General features: G+C 41.2%; 1 protein-coding gene across 6 annotated transcripts; it reads left to right on the plus strand.

Annotated features, from left to right (window-relative positions):
* The first annotated feature begins 225 nt into the window (after positions 1–225).
* CEP57L1 (centrosomal protein 57kDa-like 1) lies at positions 226–24101 on the plus strand. Of its 6 annotated transcripts, XM_010573412.1 has the most exons (12): positions 3401–3482; positions 5950–6042; positions 13126–13270; positions 14973–15152; positions 15746–15867; positions 16283–16399; positions 16692–16769; positions 18527–18625; positions 19334–19411; positions 19523–19752; positions 21410–21554; positions 23475–24101. In XM_010573412.1, the coding sequence occupies exons 2-12, from the start codon at positions 6001–6003 to the stop codon at positions 23694–23696; spliced, it is 1458 nt and encodes a 485-aa protein (XP_010571714.1). In that variant the 5' UTR covers positions 3401–3482; positions 5950–6000; the 3' UTR covers positions 23697–24101. The 6 variants fall into 6 exon arrangements, with proteins under 6 accessions (XP_010571716.1, XP_010571714.1, XP_010571715.1 ...); XM_010573414.1 differs by lacking the exons at positions 3401–3482; positions 5950–6042 and adding an exon at positions 226–248; XM_010573413.1 differs by lacking the exon at positions 16692–16769.
* Positions 24102–25628: the final 1527 nt, after the last annotated feature.

A 25628-nucleotide genomic window follows, 5' to 3' on the forward strand; every position in this document is an offset into this window, starting at 1 on the left:
TTCAGGCACTCCCTGCCGGCCGCCCAATGGCGGCGGGGAACGGCGGCGCCCGGAGAGGATTTTGGGATGCGTAGTCCGGCCGAAGGGGCGGCTCCTGCGCCGGCGGAGGAGAACTACGTGTCCCGGCAGGCAGCGTGAGGCGGGATCGGTTCGCGCGTAGCTGCCGCCTCCCGGCGCTGACAGGGGGGTCCGGGGGTGTCTGCGCCCGGGGAAGCCCCGCGGGCCCCCGCCGCCCCTGCCGAGGAAGGGTAGGTAAGAGAGAGCGTTCGCTGCCGTTTCTGGCCAGGTTTTTCCCGTGGTGTCGGCTTTTTTGGGGGTTCCGCCGCAACAGGTTGCCAAAAGCAGATGGCTGGCAACGGTCAGGGATCAAGCCATTCCGGTAGTGGATTTGCTTCAGAAATCTGCATTGGCAAAAAAATTAAGCACACGCGTGTTTTAAGCAACTGCGGAGGCTTGTCGGATACACGCTTCGGCAGAAGCCTTTGATGTAGCCTAAGTAAACACATCAGCAGAGAAGAAAAAACAGTTGATGCAAGCGAAATGCAGCACCTTCAGCGCTTGAAACAAAAGGGGGGAAAAAAACCTCCCTGGAATATTCACGTTGGGCAACAGTTCCGCGCTCGTTTTATCCGAATTAATCCAAGGGGTTTTTAATCCAAATTATGCTGGGGCTGATGAGTGTGGAGAAGAGATGGCTCAGGGGGGATCTTATCAATGTATGCAGATACCTGAAGGGAGGGTGTAAAGAGGACAGAGCCAGGCTCTTCTCAGTGGTACCCGGTGACAGGACCAGGGGCAATGGGCACAAACTGAAACACGGGAGGTTCCCTCTGAACTTCAGGAAACACTTTTTTACTGTGAGGGTGACCAAGCACTGCCACAGGTTGCCCAGGGAGGGTGTGGAGTTGCCATCCTTGGAGATACTCAAAAGCCATTTGGTCATGGTCTTGGGCAACCAGCTGTAGGTGGCTCTGCTTGAGCAGGGGGTTGGACCAGATGGCCTGCGGATGTCCCTGCCCACCTCAACCATTCTGGGATTAAGTGTAATCTGCCACCAAATGGGCTGGTATTGCTGTTTCCCTTGCTTTTCCTGCAGGGAAAAAAGGTGCTTTTCTGATAAAGTTAATTTTCAGCCAAGTCAGTTCCTTGATCCAATTCACATCTTGGCAGAGAAGAGGAGAGGGAAACAAGGGCAAAACGACTCATTTGCAGCTGTCGCATTAAAGCAATCATAAAAGTACAATTTTGACTATACTGAAAGGCAAAAGAATGCTTACAAGTAAATCAGAAACAGGACATTGGGCCTATAGGGTCTTGCATAATTATTTTACGTTTCTCGTGTACACATTTCCCACTCTAAAATCCAAACCTGAAAACTGAAGTTAAATGCAGAACAAGCTACTCACATACCACAGAAAGACACAGAAACCACTTCTGAGTCCAGGAACAGAGCTTGGGCTGGCTTACCCACACCAGCCATCAACAGCTCTTTTATTTGTAAAGAATCTGGTTTCTTCATCTGACGTTCCTTTTGTTTTCTGGCACTGTTTCTCTAAAGCTTGCAAAATAAGTATCATTCTATCATTACCTGTACCTTTCAAGGAAGACCAATCTCTCTTTTCCTATAAAATCCTTTCTACAAGGAGTCTGCATTGCCATTGTTTGGCAGTGTGGACAGGTCTGGACTGCTTCGTGCAGCTGCTTCCTCTAGGCCTTTGGCACCCTCTTGAACAACATATATCTACTGAAATCATCACTGCCTGTAATAAATGTGAGTCTTGATTTCTCTAAGCACTCAAGGCCTCCACCCATCATAACTGATGGTTCAAAGAAAATAATTCTGCCAGTGCCTTTTATGTTTTTTGGGTTTTGTTTTTTGTTGTTTTTTTTTTTTGACATTAGCTACCACTTCAGCTTCCTGTCCCGTTCTGTCGTCACTCATTATGGTCTCCCAGTTTTCCTGTGAATAGGCACGTCATGTATGCTTGCTTCATTTCTATCTAAATTTTGATCTTTGGAAGTTGGATAGATCTCATTTTTCCCATGATAAGTTTGCGCTTGCTGGGTGTCTCTGACAATGGCTACATACATCCGAGATCAATAAAGTGAACCAGAATCAGAACTGAAGCGTTGGTGTTAGACTCTGTTATGCCTATATTCCCACACTGAATGCTAAGATTGATTGAAAGTCACAGCGCTGCCTTTTATCTTTTAGAAGTTGTTTTTTCCACTGGCTGCAAATGAACTCTGGCTACAGGAAACAGATTGTGAAACTGGCTCCAAGGCCTAAACTTCAGATTTCAGCCCTTTGTTTTATAGATTTTAATGTAGTGCTTTGGTAATGGAGATGATGAAGGTGGCTTTATTTTTTCCAAACCAAATCTCTGCAGTTTTCCGATACCAGGTCAAGCTTCTGTATGTACTGCAAGACATTGTGGAAATCAAGGTCAAAGGCTACCAGTGGGATTAATCAGAGCCTGAAGTTAGGGGAATGTGTTTGTTTGATTTGCGTGTTCACTGGCTGAAGTTTATATGCTTGGTTTTGATCCCTAAAGAATGGATAAGAGAAAGGCAGAATTATGAAGGAAACAATCTGGCAACTCATCCAGAATTACAGCATTTGAGTTTTTGAAATGATAAGCTGAAGAAAAACAAATTTGTGGCTGTTTTAAGCCTCAGTATTTCCTTCCTTGATGATTTATCAACTTCCCTCTTTTTTTAACTAGATAAGGACTTCTATAGCCATATGCAAATGATATCCAACAGCAGATTTTTTTTTAAATACAATATATAGTAGTTGTATTCATGTCCTTTCTAAGATATAAGATCTACATTATATTATATTTACTTTTAAAACTGTTTTCCAGTTTCTGTATGTCACAAAAGAGCAATTTACTGCAGAATACACTTAGTTGATTACTGGAGAACTAGTAATAACACAGTAAAACTTGTGCAACTTAGAAGGAACTGCTTTTTAAATTAGATTCCTTCAACTGCTTTTATTTACACCTGGTTTTGTTGAAGCTTATTTCATTGCAGCTAGTAAATACCTACGGTGGGATCCCTCTCTTCTAAAAGTTCACCCTCCCCTTTTAGATCTGGATTTTGGCATGTTGCCACAATAAATGGGCACTCCACAGTATATAATGCATTTTTCTCCACAGTAGCCCTCTGAGGAAGCAAAGTTCTGTGACTCCCGTTTTGCAGAGAGACACCAGAAAGCCAGAGGCTGCTCCTCTACTGTCTTTGAACCCAGGCCCAAGCTTGGTGTCAAGCCCAGATTCATGTATCATCCCAACAGACTGTCCTCAATGATAGAGCAAGCTGCAGCATAAGACGTGGGAGAAAATGTGGCATTGTTTTACTTCTGAACACATTTGTACATCTACCATATGTTCTAGCCTACTGTGGGTTGCGTGTGTACGTTTGCACCAAACTCTGCCACCCTGCCTCCTTAAAGGTCACAAATGTGGCAGGGATGGGTAAGTTAGCCACTGGCTTCTTCTTAGGAGACCAAATCTTTCTCACAGAAAGACCAGGGAATAGTTTTATGCGGAAGGGTGGGTTGCTTTGAGAAGAGCTGTGCTATGATGTACCAGAACTACAGGCCACTTAAGGTCCTACTGTACAGGCCACTTAAAGTCCTACTGTATATTGCCAACTATCTGACTATAATCCATTTAGCTGTATAAATGTAGCCTGAAAGAGTAGCCCTTGCTAGACCCTGGAAAAGAGTATGGGTAAACTAAAAATTCAAATCTGAAAAACTCCACTGAGCAGCCATCCGAACTCTGGTAGTCTGTTTCTAGTTAGAAATGTCCAGAATTGCCCCAAGCTGGGCATCTTGGCACCTCTCTCCCCTTTGTGCCCACTTGTGGTCTAGGAAGTAGGTAGAGCAGCTCCAAGAGAGGTCCAGGTGAGAGGAACCTCTCCGAGCCCAACAAATCAGGTTCTTCTGTTATAGCCACAGCTGGCTTCAGTGCCTGGCCACATCTGGCAGAGTGCTCACCTTAAGTGCCATAACCCAGTGATGAGAGAATCGGCTTTTAGCTAAAAGGGATTTACATCAACATCTTGTAACTCTCAGGAGAGTGTCCCAGGTGCTCAGATGGACTGCAAAATAGAAGGGAAGCATGCATCACCTCACCTGTTGAAGTTATGTCCCTATTGAAAAGGATGGCAAACGTGTGGCCCTGGTGTCAACTAGAAGCAAGGAGACACAGGGAGCTGTAGGCACTTACTCCTGGTTTCTGGTAGCTATTCCCAAGCCAGTGCTGTTTTTTATCTAGGAACTATTTACTACAAAAATGCATAAATAAAACCCAGGACTGTCTTTCAACGATTAAACTAGGTGAGAGAGACACATTTTTGTTTTACTCTGTCTTTTGCCTCAGCTGCCTTCTCCTTGTCCTAGACTCTTACATGCCTCTCTGAACAGGGTCATAACTTCAAACGAAAAGGTGGTGACTCCCTGTTTCCTTCCTGCTCTTCCTCCTCCCAGTCTAGCGTGATGGTCAGGGATGCGGCATGAATGCACCCCAGGAACTCCTACTTCCCGGCCAATGCTCTAACCACTGGGTAACAGCATAGAGAAGATGGACACTATTTCCTCCAGCTACACTTTAAAAGAAAATGTACATTGCTTATTGGGAATTTTTTATCTGCTGACAGCCCAACAGGCCTTTTAAACACCTTTGGCAGGCTGTCTTTTAACACAGACCTTGGTGTTTTCCAGTAATAATACAAAGAAAAATGCTGTGGCCAGCAGCCACATGAAATGAAGTCACAGACCAGAGAAGCTACAGGGACTCTTTATTCATTGTTTTAAAGAACAGATTTTGGCACTCACCGCCAGAAGAGGACTCCAAATTCTGAGTCCCAAGAGGACAAAGGTGCCAAGCAGCAGGGTGGGACTTCACACACATCTATGTTCATAGTTTCCCACACGCAGCTTTTGTTAGCTCCTCACTGAGCATGCTGCTTGTTTTGGCCCTGTACCTGCACTTCTTTTACATGCAGGGAATGGAAGCCTATCATTACCAAACTCGGGATTCAGCCCTGAGGCTGGAAGGCTCTTGTATCCTGGAACATCAGTCCCTTATCAGTCCCATCCCTCTGTGATTTGGTACGGTCACACAGAATAGCAAGAATTTAAATCAGGTCCCTGGAGATCCACTAAATTACCTTGCAGTCAGAAACTGTGCATCTAGTTATAAGGGAGAAATGTCTTTTAAATAATTTATAATCAATTGAAGTTATTTTTATATATGCAACATTGTGCAGGATTTTGTAGCATCTTACTCACATTTTTTTCTGCGTCTCTGAAGTCATGCAAGTTTAAATATACAGATTACATGAAACAAGTGTTCTGTTGCATGGCTCTAAATGTTGTAAGTTTTCCCAGACAGCTCAGGGCAGAAGTAGAGGTAGACCATTTTTGAGTACTCATCGTACCATATGATATACAAACTATTTGGCATTAATACTTAGGATATTGTGCCTGTTCAGGATGCACAATGTGGATGTGTTGGAGTTGCTATGAATATTCTGAGTCGTGTAAACAGGTGATATTATTTAAAATTATTCTTCAACAAAATAGGTCTCCAAAATAAGATTGAGGGGTTGCTCTGACTCAGATCTGCTTGCAATTTTTCTGCATATTTAAAGACAACTATTGCTGACAAAAGATGACTTTGGGAATAGTTTCTTGCCAGGAGTGAAATTTATCTTCTCCTCGTTAGTATTTTTTTTTTGGCTCATTCTTGTTCTTAGGTTGCCTGATGTACAAATGCAGAATGGAGTTCTTGTTTGTTGCCAGGTGCCTAGTTATCATCAGCACAGGAATATATGAAAAAAAAATATAGGGGTGGTAGTAGGTAAAAAGAGACAAATCTTATGAATAATTACCCTCTTTGTGTTTCTCTGCTTGTCCATGTCACGCTCTTCTAGTTATCTGGCTAAAAATCTACCTCCTACTCCATCTCCATGCTAGGTTAAAGGATGTTGGATGAAGAGACTGACTCTTTCCCTGAGAAAATATTGGTAAAAACAGAAGTTTACTTTGAAAATAAATTCCAAGGCAACTGTCAGGGACACAATCTGTGTGTTTCATCTGCCTAGAGGGCAAGTTGCAACGTTCAGAACCATCTTTCAGTGATCCCATTAAATATTTGAGACATAAAAGGTGAAAATTGTCATGCAGTAAAAGTGTTTACTGTGAATGAGTCAGTACCTGCAATAACTATCCCCTACCTCATTATATTTCTTCACTATGATTGTCATTTCAACCCACTCTTATATTTGCCCCACCCTACCCTAGTACGTCTTTTCCTTTTTGCATTTGCCCTTCTAATCTCTAATTATTCTGCCTGTGCAGATACACAGTCTTCTATACTGGAGACAGTTGCCCTTGAAAACCTTCCCTTTCCACAACAGCAAAGTCTTCCTCTTTTTAATCAAGGGTCAATAGCCAGAGCCAGTAATTTCCTCCTGCCTTCCAATCTATCAGGACAGACGTACTATGCTTTGCTCTCTAGAAAGCAGTGAGAGCTGCCTCCAATCTAAGGAGCAAAAGCAGATTTTTGGGGGTGGAGGGAAGTGACCAAGCTAAGCAAACTACGTATGGAAGACAGTGTGATGGCATCATCAGCAGAAAATAACAGTGGGGAGAAAAAGTAATTTTTTATTTTCTTCATGTAGAGTACAGAGGAGAGCACCGTCAATTTCAATGTCAGTCACTGTACTGAGCAAACAGCATCTGTTGGAACTGGATCCTAAGTATGAAGGGAAAAAACTTGATAGTTATTCTCGTGTGGGAAAAAATGGCTCTTTTTACTTTTAGTAGGTAAAAAACCCTAACTTTTTATGCTAAAAGAGGGAGCAGGAGAAAAGGAATACCGAAGGGAGAAGAGCAAGTAGGATGATGTAAATACAATGAAAAGAGAGGAGATGAGGGAGAAAAAACAGCTATAACGTGCGGGTGGGTGAAAGAAGATAAGAGGAACAGAACTATGAGGGAAGCAAGGAAGTATATTAGTGACCATTTATAGTATTTGGTTTTGTGTTGTTTATTACAAAGAGGTTATATTTAATTACTTTGGACTGATTAAAGACTTAGAAATGTAATTATTTTGATAACACTATATTCCAAACCAGATGCTTTCATGCTAACATAGCAGTTGTTACTAGATAGGAATTTGCAGTCTTGCTCCTCTGAATGCTAAGTTCAGTTATAATCTTCTCATACAGGTTAAAGCAGTTTGCACTAACTTGATTTCCCCATAAAGTATTGAGTATGATTTTTATCATACAATTACAAACGAAGGCCGAATTTAAGGAGGAATTGGGTCTGCTGTGCTCATTGAAGAGAACAGCAAAACACTGGTGGCATTATGACCCATGTTTGCTTGATACACTATCAGGTTAGAACCTTTTCTTAAAAAAAATTGTTGTTAAAAAGATCTCTGTTTTTTCCCCATCTGGTTATTTCTTTGCCTTGTTCCCAAAGTACTTGTATAACTCATTCCATTTTCTTTCTTCCTCTTTTTTGTTCTCTCTCTTTTATCTCTAGCGAACAGGAACTAGAGAAGTATCAGTATGAATGCTTAGAAGGTGTGACACAATGAAATAAAAGGCTTAGGAGTGGGTTTTTTTCATTAAAATACCAGGTTTTATCATACTTCACAGTACATACAGTGTCATGAAAAAACACAGAATGTAATTTCTTTTCCTTTTATTCACAGACTTTCATCCATACTGATTGTATGAAAATTCTGCATAAGACTTGAAATTCAGGAATTAATAGGTTTTGCTACAGCGGTATCAAAGAAGAAACTGGGCACGTAAGGTTTATATATCCAGTTCTGAGACTCAGTTTGTATCTCACAGTTTGTACAACAAACTGACTCCCATGGATTTGCCTGTGTCAGTTTTTCAAAAAACTCCCAAGTTCCTTAATTGCTCTACCAAATTTTAGTCATTTGTTCTAAACTCATTTAAAGTGGGACTCAACAGAACTGAAAAACACGTTGAAATGCCTTATTGATTCAGTGAGGTTTCACTTCCTATTAGTTTTGCAGCTGTCACCATTTCATTTCTAACCCACTTAGATTAAAGAAGGCACATGAGTACCAGTTACTTAGATATGTCCTGAGCAAGGTCGTATGTTTCAGGCTGATTAAAGCGGTTGTGTCAGGATGCTAGAGACTGGGTGTTCCCAAAACAACAATGCAGTTTGCCTACAACATTATTTATTTCTTTTTGTCAGTGGAAGGGCTGTTCTTTGTCCGTCGGGAATAAGGCTGAAAGAGCATTGCAGCACAGCTAGTACAGCTGACCAAGCTTTTCCCCTGGTTCTTGAAGGAAAGTGAAAGGGGAAAAAAATAGACCAATTTGGATTGTGTCATGAAAATGGCCTCTCACATAACCTTTCGCCAGCAAGACTTGGCTCAAATAGACAAGGCGGCAGCCAGCATTCTGGGAGTTTCTTGGTGTAGCCTGTGTTAAGGCAATTCTTTAAAATTTCTCTTATAATATGTCAGAAAAACAGTGAATCATTCCTTGATTCATCTGAGACTTTGTTTTCAGTTATGAAAGAAAACACTATAAATTGTGCATGCCCAGTAGGTCAGGTCAGAAGATAGGTATCTTTGTACTTCTTTGCGAAAAATCCTTTGATCTGTTTTTTCTTTTTCTTCCTTGAAGGTGTTCTGACAGCACCTCTTTCTTTGGTTCTAAAAGGTTGCCCTCACAGCGATTTGAATGAACCAGGATCTCTGTAAGATAGCAAACATTGGAGAACTTAGCGGAAGCATCACTTACATTATCACATTATTCCCTTAGTTTATATCTTTTGGGAAACTGTTAAGCCAGCATTATTCCCTGAATCTGCTATAGTTCACATGTGGAAGAAGCTTTTCCACATGCTGCTTTACAGTATGGGACATAATTGTGTATGTGGCAAAACATTTTTGGACTTTTAACATTGGAAGCAATTTTTCTGAAACTTTTTTAATGCTGTGGCTAGCAATGGGGGGGGGGAACAGGATGGAGGAGGGTGAGGAAGTCATAAATGGTCTTTCTGTAACATTTAGGATTTCAGTGTATTCAGTAACTCCCTATTATTGGCATGCTTACTTGGGCTAGGCAGCAGTAATTAAAATTTCAATTGATTTTTGCAGCAGCCCGATCCAGTACTCTAGCACTCAGTGCAGGCCATATTCAGCAAAAATAAGTAGTGTAAAGGTAAATCACATTAGTACTTACATGACCATGATGAAATGGGATATTCTCAGTTTGTCTTAAGGCACCAAACTCCAGCTTGCTTGCTCTCCTCTGAGGCATGAATGTCACATACACAGGTACGGACCTGAGGATGGGATTGCTCCCCAACAGCCTTTGTGCCAGCTCGCTCCCAGGCCGCAGGTGACGGTGAGCCAACAGGGAGAAATGCTCCTGCTGAAGGGACCAGCTCTGCTCATCCTCACACCGAAGGGGTGAGCACACAGGCTGCAGCAAGGTAGGAGGTAGGCAGTGTAATTGCATTACTGCAATGCTGTCACAGAGCTAATTTGCTATGCCTGCCACCATGCACCGTGCACAGGGTTGCAACCATGTCCTCCTGGCTGAGGCTTGGAGACAGCATAGGTGGCTAGGGCAGGCTGACAGTTAACGGCAGGCCCATAGGCAGCACTAAATTGCCCCATGCTTTATGTAGTGTGTGTATGAACCGGCTGCTTTATGTTTTTCTGTGTAAAATAACATGGGGCATCTGACCATCACCACTGCGTGCACCAATGCAGGCTGGGTCAGTTCTGGTTAAAAAACCCAAGGGGCTGGTGGTGACTTCGGATGTGACCTGCACAATGCAAGTGCTTCACCCCGCTCCCCGCAGCAGTGCAGGCTGCTGGGGTGGGAGCGGGGCATTTCTTCCTTCTTCCTCCCCTCCCCTCTGCCTGTAACCAGGGTATTTTCTCAGCCTCCATTTAATATAATATGCATACTTCTCCCTTGGCTGTTACCCAGACTCGAAGGAGTGCAGTAATTTCCTCAACCAAGGACTTGTCTGAACAACGGTGTTTTGGCTTCTTTAACGAGTGTTGTTCAAGTGCTAAATCCCCCTAAGCCTGGTAGAGTTACATTAGTACAAACATTGCCATTCAGGATGCAATATGTGCTTTAAAGCACCACTCTAGGGCTGTGCACCAGCATCCAGGGTAGCATGGAATTAAAGAGCGGTAGGTTAAGCTTGCAATGGTTGTGGGGTGTGTAACCCGTTTTCAAAAGAAAACCTGGGATGGTTTTATAGAAACTTGAACACTTGTGGGGGAAAAAGTTGATGGTAGGACAGTTGATGTCCAAACATACGTCAAGCTACTTAATTATTTCCTGATAGATTTCTTGTCCTAGTGGACTGAAAGTGGTCAGGACGTTTGTTCATGTCTTGCTGGTCTAGGGTGACTTGGTCTTTTTCCTGGCCAATGCCCTTGCCTGAGGCCTGCAGTGTTGTAGAGATTACTCCTGTGCAGTGTGGTTATTACAAACTGTATTTACCTGCTTAGATATTAAAGGACAGAGCAGCTCTACTGGAGTAATTATGTTGGCAGAGCCTCCAAGCGCTTTAGCAACCAACCGTTCCCTCAGCCTACTTCACACAGCTTCTGTGTCTGAGGAAGTTGTGGCAAAGCAAGGCACCCGTAACTATGTCCACAGCAGGGGTTCTGCAAACACAGGTGTCTCGGTCCTGCGGTATTGTATTCCCTCACACCCCTTGCTGAGCCTGTGCTCTTAGGAGTAGCTTGGGGAGCTCCCCCCTCCAGCTGCAGGGTGCATATTACCCTCCGCTGGGCTGGCAAAATTGTGGGTTTGCACAAGTTCCCTGGTGCTTTATTCCCTCCCTCTCTTATTCATTATTTGCTTCTGATCACCGCCCTCCTTACAACTGTCCACAGCCACATCTCCGTGGAAACGGCAGAACTTGTTTATGTGACAGTAATAAGGAAACTAATTGATGCGTAGCAGCTGCAGGCATGCGAGGGAGCCATGTTGCACCAGAGGACATCAGAAAAGCAAGTCGCTGCTTATGCTGACTGACGAAAGGTTAGATGGCATGAGCAAAAACCACCTTCTTCCTCTGGAGTTTCCAAAATTGCCTTCCCCTGTTCACAGCAGTGGTAGGAAGCTTGTTGTACATATGTGTATTTTTATGGACCTTGTTAGTCTTTTTTATCACCAACATCTAGAGGTTGAGAAGTGATGGGAAAATTGGTAAGTCTTGCTTATTTCTTGTTTTGTGGAATACTGTGCTGGTGCACTGTGCCATGCCAGGCCCATCTCCTCTCCTGTCTTGGCCCTGACCCTGCCCATGGCTGCAGGACTCTCTCATCCATGTTTTGAGACTCCTGCTGCTCCCTGCTTCGTGCCCTTCACTGCCACTGCCCCTTGTGCTGTCGGAAATGGCCGATACGGCTGTTCTGGCCTAGCCGGCTGTTAGAGTCGGTTGGGTATCCCTGCGCAGTGTTTCCCGGTCCTCCAGGAGGGAGCTGTGAAGGCCCATAAACGGCTTGTGTGGCCGTAACTGTGGCAGGGTCACCAGGTGGGACCTCTCATCAGAGATGGCGGCGTGCCTGGCTGCCTGCAGCTGCTGACCCAGCACCAAGGGCTTGCGGCCTGGGCTCGGGCAGGATGGCGGTGGGGCCCTACAGGGTACTATCTGGAAAAGGCCTGTGGTGCGGGGGTAGCCTGGGCAGCCCCCATCTTGTGGGTCTGGGGGGCTGTGCTGGTGCTGGGGGGGCTGTCCTGAACTGTGGGAGCTGCCCGGGGGGTGTTCGCCCACAAAAGCAGCAGTGTCTGGGAGGCCCCACATCAAGCAAGCCCTGGCAAAGAGATGTTCATGTCGATGTCTCCATGATGACAACTTGGAGGAGGAAGGAAGTATTTTTGTGTACCCTTGGTTTAGTGCATATCTTGAAGAGGCGGTGTGGATGGATGATGATTTTTCTATTTTATACAGCCTCTGAAACAGTGCTGGAAGAGCTGTTCTTGGAAACTTTTTCCATTATTGAAAACTTTCTTTCCCACCCACCCACTGTGAATGGCTTTTCCTGGGGTGTGCTTCAGCAGCAGGTTCCAGTCTTGGTTTGGGTTTCTTCCTCCTGTTACCAGATACCACCTTTGGGTGACTTTCTTGGGAACCTAGCATCTGTAAATAGCCTTGCCCAAGTGGGAAGCCTGTGCCAGTTGCATGCCCTGTATTTTCAACTCGAGTGATACCATAATTGTTATGTCACTGAACCTTCAAATAAGCTGTTTTTCTATCAGCTGACACTGTATATACTCTTCATTTCTTCCACTGTATCAAGTGAAAAGCTTGCTACTACTTTGATAGGTAGCTGTGGTGTGATTTAAAATTTGCTTTAACTTCCTAGAGGTTGTATTAGACTAAAGCACTTTCTGCAAGTTTCACTGTCCATGTCTTGAGTATCAAGGAAAATCACTATTTGACAGGGTGTAAACTGTCTTCAAATGTGCTTCTGATAAAGAATGTTTAAAGGGTGGGGCAGAAAGGGAGTGAGAAACAGGACTTAATACATATGCTTAATAACGCGGAGAGTGCTGGGGATATTGCATGTTAAATATCCTTCTGTTATCTCAACACTAAATGTGGAGAACTATGTCTTTATTATGTAATAAAGCCATATGTAAAAAGATAGGCATTAGAGCACTAAGGAGGCTGCAAATGAGAACAGGCTGTAAGACTTAGAATGCTTGCTCCGCAGGGAGCACTGAGAGGCAGACACTGAAGTCTGTAAAATAGTAGAAAATGTTGTTGACCCTTGACTTTTAAAAGGACAAAAATCAGCATAAGTTATTAGAAAGCACCAAGAAAAATCTTAGAAAATTTTGGGTGGTTGAGAGCTGTATTTAGTGTTATGAAAGGCATTGTTTTGGAACTGCATTAAAATACAGGATTCATCTGGGGATGTGTGTGTGGGGGTTAATTATTATTATGGTGCACATGATTTGGTTTGATATAAACAGAGCCAGAGATAGCCCAGTAACATACTTTGAAAACTGTTACATAGTCCATTAAAGAGCTAATGGCATTAAATAGTTCTCTTTTTACAGGCTGTGGATTCTGAATCAAAGAACAGTTTCATAGGAAGCTTTCTTCAGCCCCCAGATAGGATGCTTCCTGCAGCCTTTGCTTATATAGAATCAAAGAAGTTGGCAGCTGTTGGTGGTGACAGGCCTTCTATCCCCAATAACCAAGGTAAAGCCAAAATATGTCCTTAAAGTGGTCTTTTTAATTGTTCCATGTGAAATCTCTTAAGCAGACTCCCCATTCTGTTTTACTCAGTTCAATGACTTGCTGCGATTATCAGACTGACATTGAGACAGGATGTATGTGTGTCCTGAGGGAGTAGTCTCCCTGAAGTCATATGTCTGGAATGGAAACTGCTGCAAGTCTTCTAACATCCTTATAAACTTTGGCTTTGAAAATTGTTTAACTTAAAATCGTCAGACTTCCTCTCGAAGCAAAGGAGAATGCTTCAAACTCAGCAGAAGCAATTAATGGTTTTAAATACAGCAAAAAAAGATCATTAGTGTGGTACACTGACTTGAAATTGGCTTTGCATAGTGCTATTTGACTCCCTCCAGTTTAAAACCACTTCTAAGGTTTTTTGTGTGGTATGATCGCTTGGGAGAACTTCTGAATAATGCAGACTCTCAGGAAAGTTAGCAGCATGAAAGTTAGTCTGTGTGAAATATGGGTCTGCTATGGTTGTCATGTACCTTAATGGGTGATGATTCTCTGGAGCTCACAGGGCAAATGCTGGGTGGCTTAGCATATCTGGAGAGCTCAGTGAATCAATCACAAGGATACCGTATTTGGATTTACTGTCATGGACAACTTTGCAATATTGCACAGACATAGCCTATGTTTGTGCAGGTGATCATTGTTCATGAAGAATCTGTGACTTCTGAGTAATCTTTAGTCATACAGAGTTTGGGCTTTTTGGATTAAAATGTTCAGCTTAATGTTATGCAGCTAAGCGTTTAAGTAAGGAAATGTTTGGCATGCCAATAGAAAGATTGAAGAAGTGGTCCCACGTCATTTTTCTGGTCTCTGGTATCTGCTTTTTCCTTCTTTGGGGTCCCCCCCCCATTTTATTCTAATGGGGCTATGATAAGCGGATGAGAGTTGTTATGGAGCTAGCAATATTTGCTGGGTATTCCTTTACTGAGAGAATTTATTATAGGGACACTATTAAGGCTTATAAAATGTCAGAAAAGAAGCTTGACTTGTTACAGAACATGTCTTAAACTTCCACAGTGTGTATACTTTTTTAAGAGTTAATAAACTTTTCCTTGTAGCTGAAATTGCAACTTTTATTTTTGGCATAATTTTGACACATACTGATCTGAGGCTAAAAGCAAAATCCTGCAGACTTGTTTCTGTGGTTTAAAGAATCATCAAATACAAGAAACTAGACATTGAATCATTACCTTTTGAAACAATAAAGTTTTTAAAATATATCCTCTCCTAAAATGTCCCTTTGTATCTGATTTCCCCCCTGTCCCGAGTCTGGTTTGGTTTTTTTTTTCAATCTGTCCACACCAGTTGCATTACACCAAAACTTGTGACCTAACTTGGATACTTGGATCGCCTGCTTCTGTGTAAACAGAAGTCCCAGGGTTTCTTATACTCAGTTTGCCACGATTTCTTTGTGCTTGCTACCATTTGGAGTGAAAATAGTTTTGCTCATACGACCCATGCTTTATACCTCACTTATGCAGTAAACATGACCATTTTCTCCCAGACATACACTGCTGGGGAATATAATTAATTTTAGGGGTGATCCTAGGAAGAAAATTTAGATAGTATTTTGCTGTTTGAAGTGTTTTGTAAATATAATAATAATGATAATAGGAACTGTTACTCAAGGTGTAACTGTTGCATTGTTTGCTAGCTGTGGTGGCAGCCCTGAAAACTCTTCAAGAAAAGATCCGCCGTCTAGAGTTGGAGAAGTCACAGGCTGAAGATAATCTGTGCAGCCTCTCCACAGCAGCTGCTCAGTATAACAAGGCCTTAGAGCATGAATCCTACAAAAAGGACGTAGCACATCAAGAACTGATGCAAGAGAGGAAAGGTATTTCTCTTGAGTGATAAGGTGTAGCCACAGCAACTCCAAGACTGCATAATCTAGGGAGTGTTTGTTTATTTTGACAAACTGCTAATTAATGCGCCCCCCCCTTTCTCTTTTTCTTCAGAATTGGGGAGGGGCAGGAGCCTGATAATTGTGAATCAGGTTGAGATCTTGTTTTTACTTATACTAACCAAGTATTGCATAACTCGTAAAGCTATTTTAAAGAATAAGCAGATTTCAGGTGGTATGTTTAACTCCTACAATAAGCAAGCAGCTGCTTACACGTATCAACACTGCTAACTTGAGAAAAGTAAGGAGAAGGGAAGAAACCAGATTCTGCTTAGATATCTGCTGATATAAATCAAAGTAACTGCAGTGCTCACACCTTTGGAATTCATATTAGGGACTAGCTCTGGAAAAACATCTTGATTCTCATGTCTTACATACAAAATGTATTTTAACCACATGACTTGTTCAGACTAACAAAATTTTCTTGCATGTTTCAATTCTCAATGAGAATTCCTCAAAGAGATGGCAGACTGGCTAAATGTGTAGCTCCCATTGCTATACTGAATGTCTTTTGTTTCTCTCTGTAGATGCAAGCCTGCAGTTAAATGCAGCACAATCTCGCTGCTCCCTGCTGGAGAAACAGCTGGATTACATGAGGAAAATGGTTTCCAGTGCAGAACTGGAAAAGAAAATGGGTTTAGAACAACAGGTGAAGCCTTTTAGCATACTAACAAAGTAGTGATATAGTTAAAAAATATAGAAATGTGTAAGATCAGAACTTTATTATGGCCATCATTCTTCCTCAGCTCTTCTCAGGGTGGTAGCAACGGAAGCAATTTACTGTCTGACTGACTGATGACAAAAGTTCAATGAATTGTATGAAAAGACTCCCTAGGTGGAACTCTTAATGAGCAAACCCATGCTAATACTTGCACGTTTGGTAGACAAAAAGGCTGCTGGAAACTTAAGTCTTATTTGTCTGCTTGGTATTTTTCATCACTTTGCAATTTAAAAAATATGAAATTTAAACTAGTTAAACACCTTTACTGTAGTGTGTTTGTTTTTTTGCTGCCTGAAACAATTTCAGTCAGCGGCCAACTCCATTCTCGCTTACTTTTTTCCAGGCCCAGTTTCAGAAAGAGGAAGATCAGAACCGCTTAGAACTGCACGCAAAACTTGAAAAGCTTGAAATGCTAGAAAAAGAGTGTCTTAAACTTACTGCTGCTCAGAGAATTGCAGAAGTAAGCATGCATGGAATGACAGTCTGAAAGTAATTCATTCGATATAATTTGTATGGCATACTGTTAACAGTACTAAGTTTTGCAAAAGTTTCCTCTGTTAAAGCTAAGATCATAAAGCATACCTGACTGAATGCCACCTTGGCTTCATTTGCATGAGTCTTTTTTTTCAGTCTGGGCTTTAAAAATTCCTACAGTCCTGTTTTATCCCAGATTACACTTGCAAGCTACTTTAGACTTCTGATTCAGCATGTCAAACTGAAGGGTAACTAATCATTGTTGCCTTCAAATTCAGGACAAGATCAAACAGTTAGAAGAAAAGCTTCATAAAGAAGAGCATCAGCGTAAGCTAATACAAGACAAAACTGCTCAGGTAGACTGAAAAGGTTTTATTTTATCTTATTACTGAAGAAAGCTGATCTCTCTGTCCAAAATACCCTTTTTTTTAATTACATTTAAACTCCACATGTTTATTACCCAGGAAGAACTCCTGGAATACTACCTAGACCAGTTATAAACTACATAGTAGAAAGCTTGCCAGGTATGTTGCATATCTCAATCAGGGAAGATTCTACTTGGGTTTGTGTTAATGGTACAGTTCATCACCCTCAAAGCTGCTATAAGCGGTCTGGGTAGATAATTAATTTCTAGAGAATCTGCAACTAAATCAGATAACCTTAACTTACAGTAACTAGAAAACAGTCATATAAGAAACCTTATACCCAAAGAAGGTTGGTTATTCGTTTGTTTTCCTCTTTTTGTTAAGATCTGCTGAAATCTAATATACTGGGCTATACTTGGAAAAGTCTTTAATCAGTGATACTGTTACATTGTTCAATAAGTGAGAGCTTGAATAATTCATTATTCTGTGAAGCCATAGTCAGTTTGTTGGGCCACCATCCATCTGAGAGAGGAATATTTGCCAAAGAGAGCAAAATCAAAGAAACCTTTTGTTAAAAGGGCAAAGTAGCTTCAGGTATTCCAAACCTCACTTCACGGAGAAGTAGCAGCCATTTTGAAAGAGAGCAGTTGTGGTGGCATTCCCTTGGGGCAGGGTGGGGGGATGCAGAGCTGAACAATAATATTGAAAGAACCTAGCCATAAACGAAGATGACAGCATAAATTAATTCATCACTGCTGTCAGTTTTTATACCTCATCCAAGGATGATAGGCTTTCATCAGTCCAGGAAGCTTGAAATAACATGCAGATTGTAGCCCAGGTATCTGACCGCCTCCAGAATCCAGCAGAATGACGGAGTTCAAAACTTGCAGGTTTTGGGGTTTCTTGCTTAAACTGCTTGCTGCTGCAGAGCAGAAAGCCTAGTATCTGAAAGCCTTATCTTCTGAGAAACATAGTAAGAATGATTTTCCCAGAGCAGATAGTCTGACCTTAGCAGTATTATAAACATTTGCTCAAGAAAGGACTTAGATGTAGTAAACTGAGTCCTAAACTAGTGTTAGTACCATCTTAGTTCACTGCAGGATCGATTTAGGTCGGTTGGATCTGGGCTGGGAAACACAGGGTGTGGGGTGGTTCACTTCCTTTTGATGACAGAAAAGCCAGAGTAATCTCACTTTTGTGATGGACCTTCAGCATTGTTTAGCCGGAACAGTTATACATGCCAAAACAAAGTCCTTGTCCAATGTTTGATTGGGAATGTCTATAATCCTGTTTATCATGGGCCTTTATATCAACTTTGAACTACGGAGCAATCCGAGGATTGTCCAGCAGGTTTTACCTCAATGTTACACAGATGGGCTCAGTTCTCTCTGCCCCCAGATTGTAAAATCCAAATGTTCATATTCTTTGGATTTTATGATCACATCCCCAGCATGCAGCAGGATTGGGTCATCTCAGTTGCTGGTTGTCACAGTGGAAAAATACGGCTGCTGCAATTGTGTATGAAAATGAGGACTTCTAAGACAGAGCTACAAGATCTGCCTGATACCCTGCCATCCTAGTAATCTATTCAGTTTTTAACTGTAGCTTATGCCTTCCAAGCAGGACAGTTAATAGTGCCCTTAATTGGTTCTTATCTGTGCATGAAAGAGGGAATTAATTAGACCATGTGATTTCATACTTCTAATATTACATTAAATGGTTGTTTTTGTTTTTGCTTATTCCTACAGCTTCAGACAGGATTTGAGATAAACAGAATTTTGATGTCTTCAGTAACATCTCAAAATGAACCTAAAAAAGAAAATGGGAAGAAGAAGAAAACTAAGAAGGTAACATGGAAGTTTTTATTAGCATACCATTGTTGATAGCATCTGACTCACACAGAGATAGGAATTTGTGAAAAACGGTGATGTAAGAGGCACTTGATTTGTCTGCTGTACTTTACTCCATTTCCAAAGTGAAGAACAGTGCTGAATACCTCTTTTTTTTTCCTTTGGTAATTAAAACTGGGCTAGGGCTGGTAGCACTTCACTGGAAAACTTTCCCTTACCAGCATGACAATAACCTCTGTTACAGTCTTACTGCCATCCCCCATGTCCTATCTTAGCTGCCTTTCAGTTTATCTGTCAAAATTTGTTTCCAAAGCAATTTTAACTAAGTATGTTATGATGGTGTGTTTTGGGGGGGATTGCTGAAATCAAGAGAATTCATTTTGCAACACATGTTACAGGTCAGTCAAAATTTTGCAACTGTGGTTTTGCAAACTTAAGCAAGCAATGTTCAATTTTTTTAATGTCAACCTATTTGTCAAACTGTCTGCTAAACGCATCTAGAATAAAATTTACTTGACTCAGCTGTTGGAAAAGTCCTTCCACATAGGGGAGGGAAATTATTTTTTTCAAACCACAAGGAAACTGAGATGATGCATTTCACTGCTTGTTCATTTGAATTTTACTTACTAAAAAAAAAAGTTTTTCTGCTATTGGGTCAATAGATTGAAATTTCTTGTCTTACTTTTTCTGTCTATCTTACGGCAGAGAAATCCTACAATGAAGAAAATGCACCTTTCACAGTTACATGTAAAAGCTGGTGAACTACCTTTTGTGGCTGGGAAGGTGAGTGAAACCAAATGTTCTCACTAAATTGGCATCTACAGTTTGAATAAATCTCTTTACTGTAATTGTTAATCACTTCTGTAAACCACTTAATAATTCTGCTTTATTAAGTCTGTCAGTTCCAGCCATTCTGTTAGTGCAAACGTACAAAGTGTGTTGCATATTATGAAGCATCGCAATCCACGTATCTCATCACAAAGCCAAGGAGGAGCTACATCTGGGATTTCACGAAGCAATGCATTTTCAAAATCTGTATCCTCTTGTTCCACATCACCTACTGCCACCAGAAGTCTTTTGGACCTTCTGTTGGCCATACAAGATGAGCTGGGCCAAATGAGCTTGTGAGTACTCATCCTTGGTGTTATGAGTAAAAGTGACTTCAGTGGTAGCCCTGTGAAGGTACAGGTGTGCTATAGTTGAACCTAGCCTCTTTTAAGTGTAGGACTACTTATTGACAGAATGGCCTGAGCAGGCCTGACTGGTAGGATTTTTCTCATTCAAAAAATTCTTTCTATCCTGGTGTTTAACTGATCTTGTAAGCAAGCAACATACTCTTCAGCTGGGTTTTTCTGCTTCCACATCCTCTTCTTAACCAAGCTGCTACTGAAGTAACAGCTGTAGCAAATGAAAAATCTTTCAGGCCTGTGGTTTTTAGAAATTTCAAACATACTCTGAGATCCACAGAGTAGACCAAAAATGTTCTGGAGAAGGCTGCAAAGGTGGTGTTAATGTTGAGTAGGCCTGCAGCATGCAGTCAGTCTGGGTGGTAGAATAGGTTAGTACAACTGTGGCAGGAATCGTCCTGTCACAACATCTAGCCTATTCCTTTGTACTCACTCTTTCTGTGTTCCCTCCATACATGCATACCTGATGGGTCTTTGTGCTGAGGCAGTTTGGCATTCATACCCTTTCCTTGTTGATAGCAGGAGAACTTGCCAGTCCTGTAAGGGGGTTGTGAAAGACGGACAGTCTCCTGGCAGAAAATGGACAGGGTGTGGAAAAAGCTAACGCATTAGATGGGAGTGTATGTATCTTTCTAGCCATGCAAGTAAATGTGGATTACAACTTGTTGTGTTCTTAGGCATCTTCCCATTAATGCAAGCTTGTAGGACTGTGGGCCAAAGCTGTGTAGCTGGTTGTAGTAGACATGTTGACATGATGAGCTGTGGTTCGAGCAGAGGAGGATGTGTTGGTTAAACCAGTTAGGATGTTAACACTGATTTGAAATCCTTGATGTGGCAAAATTTAAAATGGCAACCAACCTCTCCTTCGAAAAGCAATGTTTGGCTTACTCCTGGCAATTCAAGGACAAGTTGGTTTTTTTTAATAGCGACAACCACTTGCTTCAATTAAACTGTCAATGAGTAGCAGCTACTGAGAAGTCAGAAAAGAAGCCGTAACCATTGTAAAGAGCGTATTTATCTAAGAGAGGGTCTCTGGTTTTGACTAGTTCAGATATCTAGGTATAAAGCAGATATACACAATTTTTTTTTAATTAAGCTGGTTAATTTAATTAACCAGCCCACCTCGCTGCAAATCTTTTTGAGTAGAACATTTTAATTTGAATAACCTGTCAAAAACTATAACTTAAATGTACTAGTTTAAACAATACTTCTCTGTATTATGCTAAGCTTTCAAAGTCTGCACTAAATGGGGCAGGAAGTGAAAATACAGTACTACATAGCTGCTGTTCACTTTCCAAATTCTTATTTTGCACACTATGACACATGTAATTGTTATGACCATGGCAAGAGAGAGGAATAAGATGCACATCAGCTACAAATATGGAATGAGAAAATCAGACCCACTGGAAAAACCTTTTCTTTTCTAGTGTGAATGTATTCCAGATTGATGTGTATTGTGTCAGAGGGTAAATAATGGTAAATTGCTGTACTCTGGACAAAATGGCTAGCAACTCCTGCAATAGACTGAAAGTATTGGAAGAAATCCCAGAGACTATATCATGAATACTTGGTGTGCCATTCTTGTCTTTAATAGTGACTATCAAGAACTTCTGAAGCAGATACAGGAGGCTCAAGACTCCAAAGTTCGTGAAGACCTAGAACACAAGCTGGCTTGCCTTGTAAAACAAATGGAGATTAAAGAAGAACAAATATCCAAGCTGAAAAAGCATCAGGCTACTGTAAGAATAAAATGTAAACTCTCTAGCTAGATGAAAATTTTCAACACTAGTTGAAAGGCTGCCACAACTCTGCCTCCTGTTGTCATTAACTAGAATGTCACTGGAATGCTTAAGCCAGGATGCTCCAGTAGGGGTGATTATAATTAGGCTGCCAGCTCCGTGTTGTTGTACCTCCAATTACTTCTTTTGATCAAGAAAAAGTGCTTACAGCTGGCAGCTAGGTATCTATGCTAGTGGGAAAACTTCCTGCCCTATGGCAGTTCTGCAATACAGAGCTGGGTTGCTCAGTCTGTCACTTCTGCTCACTGCGTTAAATCAAACTGTTGAGATTTCTCTCCTTTGTGTCCTGTCCCTCTGGGGAATGAGAAAATAGAAGCTATAGTTCCTGTACAGACTAGATTAAATGTCTTTTATATTACTGAAATATTGAAGCATTTTATTAACCAAATAATCTGTTGACCACAGCTTCTCTAAAATCATAGCCAGACAAGCCTTTCAGTTTTGTTTAACCCCTAACCTGTAAGCATTCTGTCAGTATCTGTTTTAGAGCTGTAGATAACAACTCTTCATACATGCCCGTATAAAAAAACTCTTCTGTTGATGAACAGCTTAACCCTTTTGTAGCAACTTGTCCACGTAATTGCAAGCACAAAGGTGTTTATGTCAAAGCAGAATTGTCAGAGTTGCATGTTAGCAATATAAACCAAGGACATTGACTGTTGAGTCCTTACTGCCTCTCTTGGCGATGTCAACTGTTTTTTTGATAAATCTCTTACATTCTTGAGGAGCCAACAATTACAATGCTATTCCTTGCCTCAGAATCTTGCTGACTTCATCCTCCAGGAACCTTAGACAATGGACAACAACTGCACCTTTGTTTCTTCCTTTTGCATATCTTTGTGACTACAGTCTGCCTTCATTTTGGGATGAGGAGAAGAGGAATAGCACATACAATGTGGTCCTTGCCTATTATCAGGGTGCAGATCTGCTGGCAAGTAATCTGTGCTCTGGTACAGTTTATCAGAGCACACGTCTTAAGGTCATGATGTCAGTAGCACATTCTTTGTGTTTGTCTGTTTGATTACTGTCCATCACGCTCTAGTTATCAATACAGGCCACTCCTGTAACCCTTTGCCTGTATCATTTTTTTCTGGTGCTTTTGCACACAGACATTTCTATTTGTATTTTGTACAGACCAATCTTAATATTTCTGATGCATATTTCTGCTTTTAGAACCTGTCACACTAAAAATGCTGTAGTCATCATTAACTGTTTCACAGTTAATAATATGTTCTAGAATGCAATTAAAGTTAGTTATTTTTAGAAATGGACTTCAAGCCTGAATTGGCATATGGAATGCTTCCAGCCTAATTTTATCTTTGAGAGTGACCTTTTCATGCCAAGTGCAAGTCAAGACTTATTATTTGACATTTAAAAAAACATTCTTTAGTAATCAACCCTATTTATTCTGTTTTCCAATTTCATTATGAGGCTTCAGAGTAAACTGCTTAGATACAGTAACCGATAATAAACAGTATACATTTTATAGGTTTGTTGGGGTTTTTTTTGCTTAGGGTAGTACAATCTGAAATGGAAAAAGACCATTGTAAATATAAATTGATAACAGATGATATTCTGTCTCTCTCAAGCAAACACTTTTACCTTAGGAAGTGGTGGGGTTCAACAACCTATTGAGAGTGGCTGAGGATGGTTTTCTGTAATGGTTTCTGTGTGGGCAAGGTCAGTTTTCTGTAGTGCTTTCTGTTACAGCGAGACAACTGTGTGCAAGATTAGTAGGTTTCAACTCTTTTTTTAATGTCCCTTAGACATCTTTAGTTTGGAGTTTGGTAAAGTCCGGTAAGCTCTACAGCTTTAGTTTTCCAAGTATGTAACATTCTAATTAGTAATTTTTCTTCCTAGGTGCAGAAATTAAAGAGGAAAACTCAGAAATTGAACCAAGGGGCAGGTCATATCAAACTAAAGTGTGGTGACCAAAAGGAAGCAAAGGAGATTGCAGTCACTGTAAGGGAAAGTATGTCTAAACCTTGTCCTGGGCAGAAAAGAAGCAGCTCTCTTCAGCTGCTAAAAAATGTGCAGAAACTTCAGTCAGCACTGAAAAAAGATATCATGTGGGAACAATAGCTCTGAAGTTTACTGCGTTCGAAGTTTTTGAAGTTGTCCGACAGGTAGTAAACTTTTAATTTCACAAAATCCCTTTTAAAAATAAAATAGATATAGCATAGATATAGATACACATTCTAAACTGCCTATTCACTAGTCAGTTTGTTCACCTCAGAATTAACTTTCATGTAGAATAGCTATAATTCAACTACACTGACTTGTAAAAAAGTGTTTTAATGGATTAATGAAATGCTTACTTGATGAGTTGTCAAATAAAATTTTATACCTTTTTTGTACTTAAAATAGTATGCAATCTTTGGTGTCCTGTTCCCCCCACTGCCAAGGAGATACTTAGAGCTTCTTTTTCCAGAATGATTTGGGCTAGTGCTTCTGTTCAAGTAAAAACAGGGGTTTTCCTTTTCTCAAATAACTGAAGATTCAGATCATTGCAACTGAGACAGAAGAAGAGGTATTGTCTCCTATTTATATACATTTTCATTATTATTAATATTATTACTCTATAAGCTTTATTAACAGTCTTAGTATTAGGAACGGCTAGGGACTGGAAGCACAACCCATGACTTGGTTAAACCATGACAACACGAGAGTGTTCTTGATAAGTGCATGGAAGGGGCCACTACCAAAACTTGGGTGCTTGTCTTCTCATCAACAGAACCTGCTTCTACCACAGTATAAAATAATTGAGCTGTCGTAGAGGAGACCTTGAACTGTGTACCAGTACATGTTGTGGAATTTGTGTACTCATACAAATGCAAGATAGATCTTCATGCTTATGATGAATCTGCTCTTTTCCATCCACGGCTATGTACATGTGGTAAAAGATGTAACGGTGACTTTGAATGGACGCTGGCTATTTAGCTGGAATAAATTCTTGTTCTGAGGTTACTCACTGATACTGATTTTCCTGGGTGTTTGCATATGTGAGAAAAAAATAGCTTCCACAGGATGTGTCAGTGAAGTTCTGCTGTAGATCTCTGGTATAAAGAAAATGTGGTCTTCTCAAGCCCCTGTGCAGGTGTGAATAAAAATTGGAGGCATGCTCTGTTGTCAAGGGTTTTGAATAAAGTCTGGTAATAATGTATGGTCCTAATGGAAAGTTGTGTCTTTGGATCAGTAAGTTTTGCTCTGGCACCTTTAGAGAGAAAGGATTAGGGAAATTTTCAGACAATTAATTTAAATTTTGAATAGACTGTTACAATCTGTGACAGGAGTTGCATGTGTGAGCTTTTTTGGCTGAGAGGGGCAGTTTATATGTACTAAACATCTTTACCAGAACTGTGGAAGACCAAGTTGTTCAACTGATATTTGGGTATGGGTTTCCTACACTGTCTTAAATTGTATAGACATCTTTCTTACTTATGGATTATCTCTGGCTTAGAAAAGCACGTAGTACACTTAAAAATGCTTAAACACAGTTCTAAACATGGTATTTTCCTGGTATAGATAGTGTTTCTGAGGTAGGTTTATGCATTTCGGGACACTGGAATCGCTGATACCAGAGACAAAAGTAAGCATTTCTGCTATTAACATTTTCAGATTGTAGGTATTCTGCTGCCACGAGATAAGCCTTTGCCATTCCTAGGCGTAGTTAAATAATCTCTGAACCTCTGTACCTGTGTGTGAAAGAGCAAGCGAGAAGGTCCCTACCAAGCCCTGAGGAGTCTAAAGTGTTGTATTTCACCTGGCGGTCCAGCCCTAGGCAAAAATTGTCAGGCATTTGATTGAGAGAGAAAAATTGCCAGCAATTTGCCCCAAATGCATAAAACCGGGTGGAACGACTTTGCATGGTGGCAGTGGCACTACTGAGAGCGAGAAGCCCCCCGGGCTTGCGGCTGGGGGCTGAGAGGCCATTGCAGCTCCTATAGCTTGGGGTTGCTATAGGGACAGCTGGGCCTGTCCAGGCAGGGAGCTGGCACATCAGTCACCTGCTCA

Source organism: Haliaeetus leucocephalus, unplaced genomic scaffold (assembly GCF_000737465.1).
Source record: "Haliaeetus leucocephalus isolate CR32 unplaced genomic scaffold, Haliaeetus_leucocephalus-4.0 Scaffold384, whole genome shotgun sequence".
In the NCBI taxonomy this organism is placed as follows: Eukaryota; Metazoa; Chordata; class Aves; order Accipitriformes; family Accipitridae; genus Haliaeetus; species Haliaeetus leucocephalus.

What these genes read in the sequence shown, in the direction of transcription:
- CEP57L1 (XM_010573412.1), top strand. Translation starts at nt 6,001, where the DNA reads ATGTTGGATGAAGAGACTGACTCTTTCCCTGAGAAAATATTG. An exon ending in CTTTCCCTGAGAAAATATTG is followed by an intron (nt 6,043 to 13,125) that starts GTAAAAACAGAA and finishes CTCTTTTTACAG; the next exon opens with GCTGTGGATTCTGAATCAAA. An exon ending in TGAAAAAGCATCAGGCTACT is followed by an intron (nt 21,555 to 23,474) that starts GTAAGAATAAAA and finishes TTTTCTTCCTAG; the next exon opens with GTGCAGAAATTAAAGAGGAA.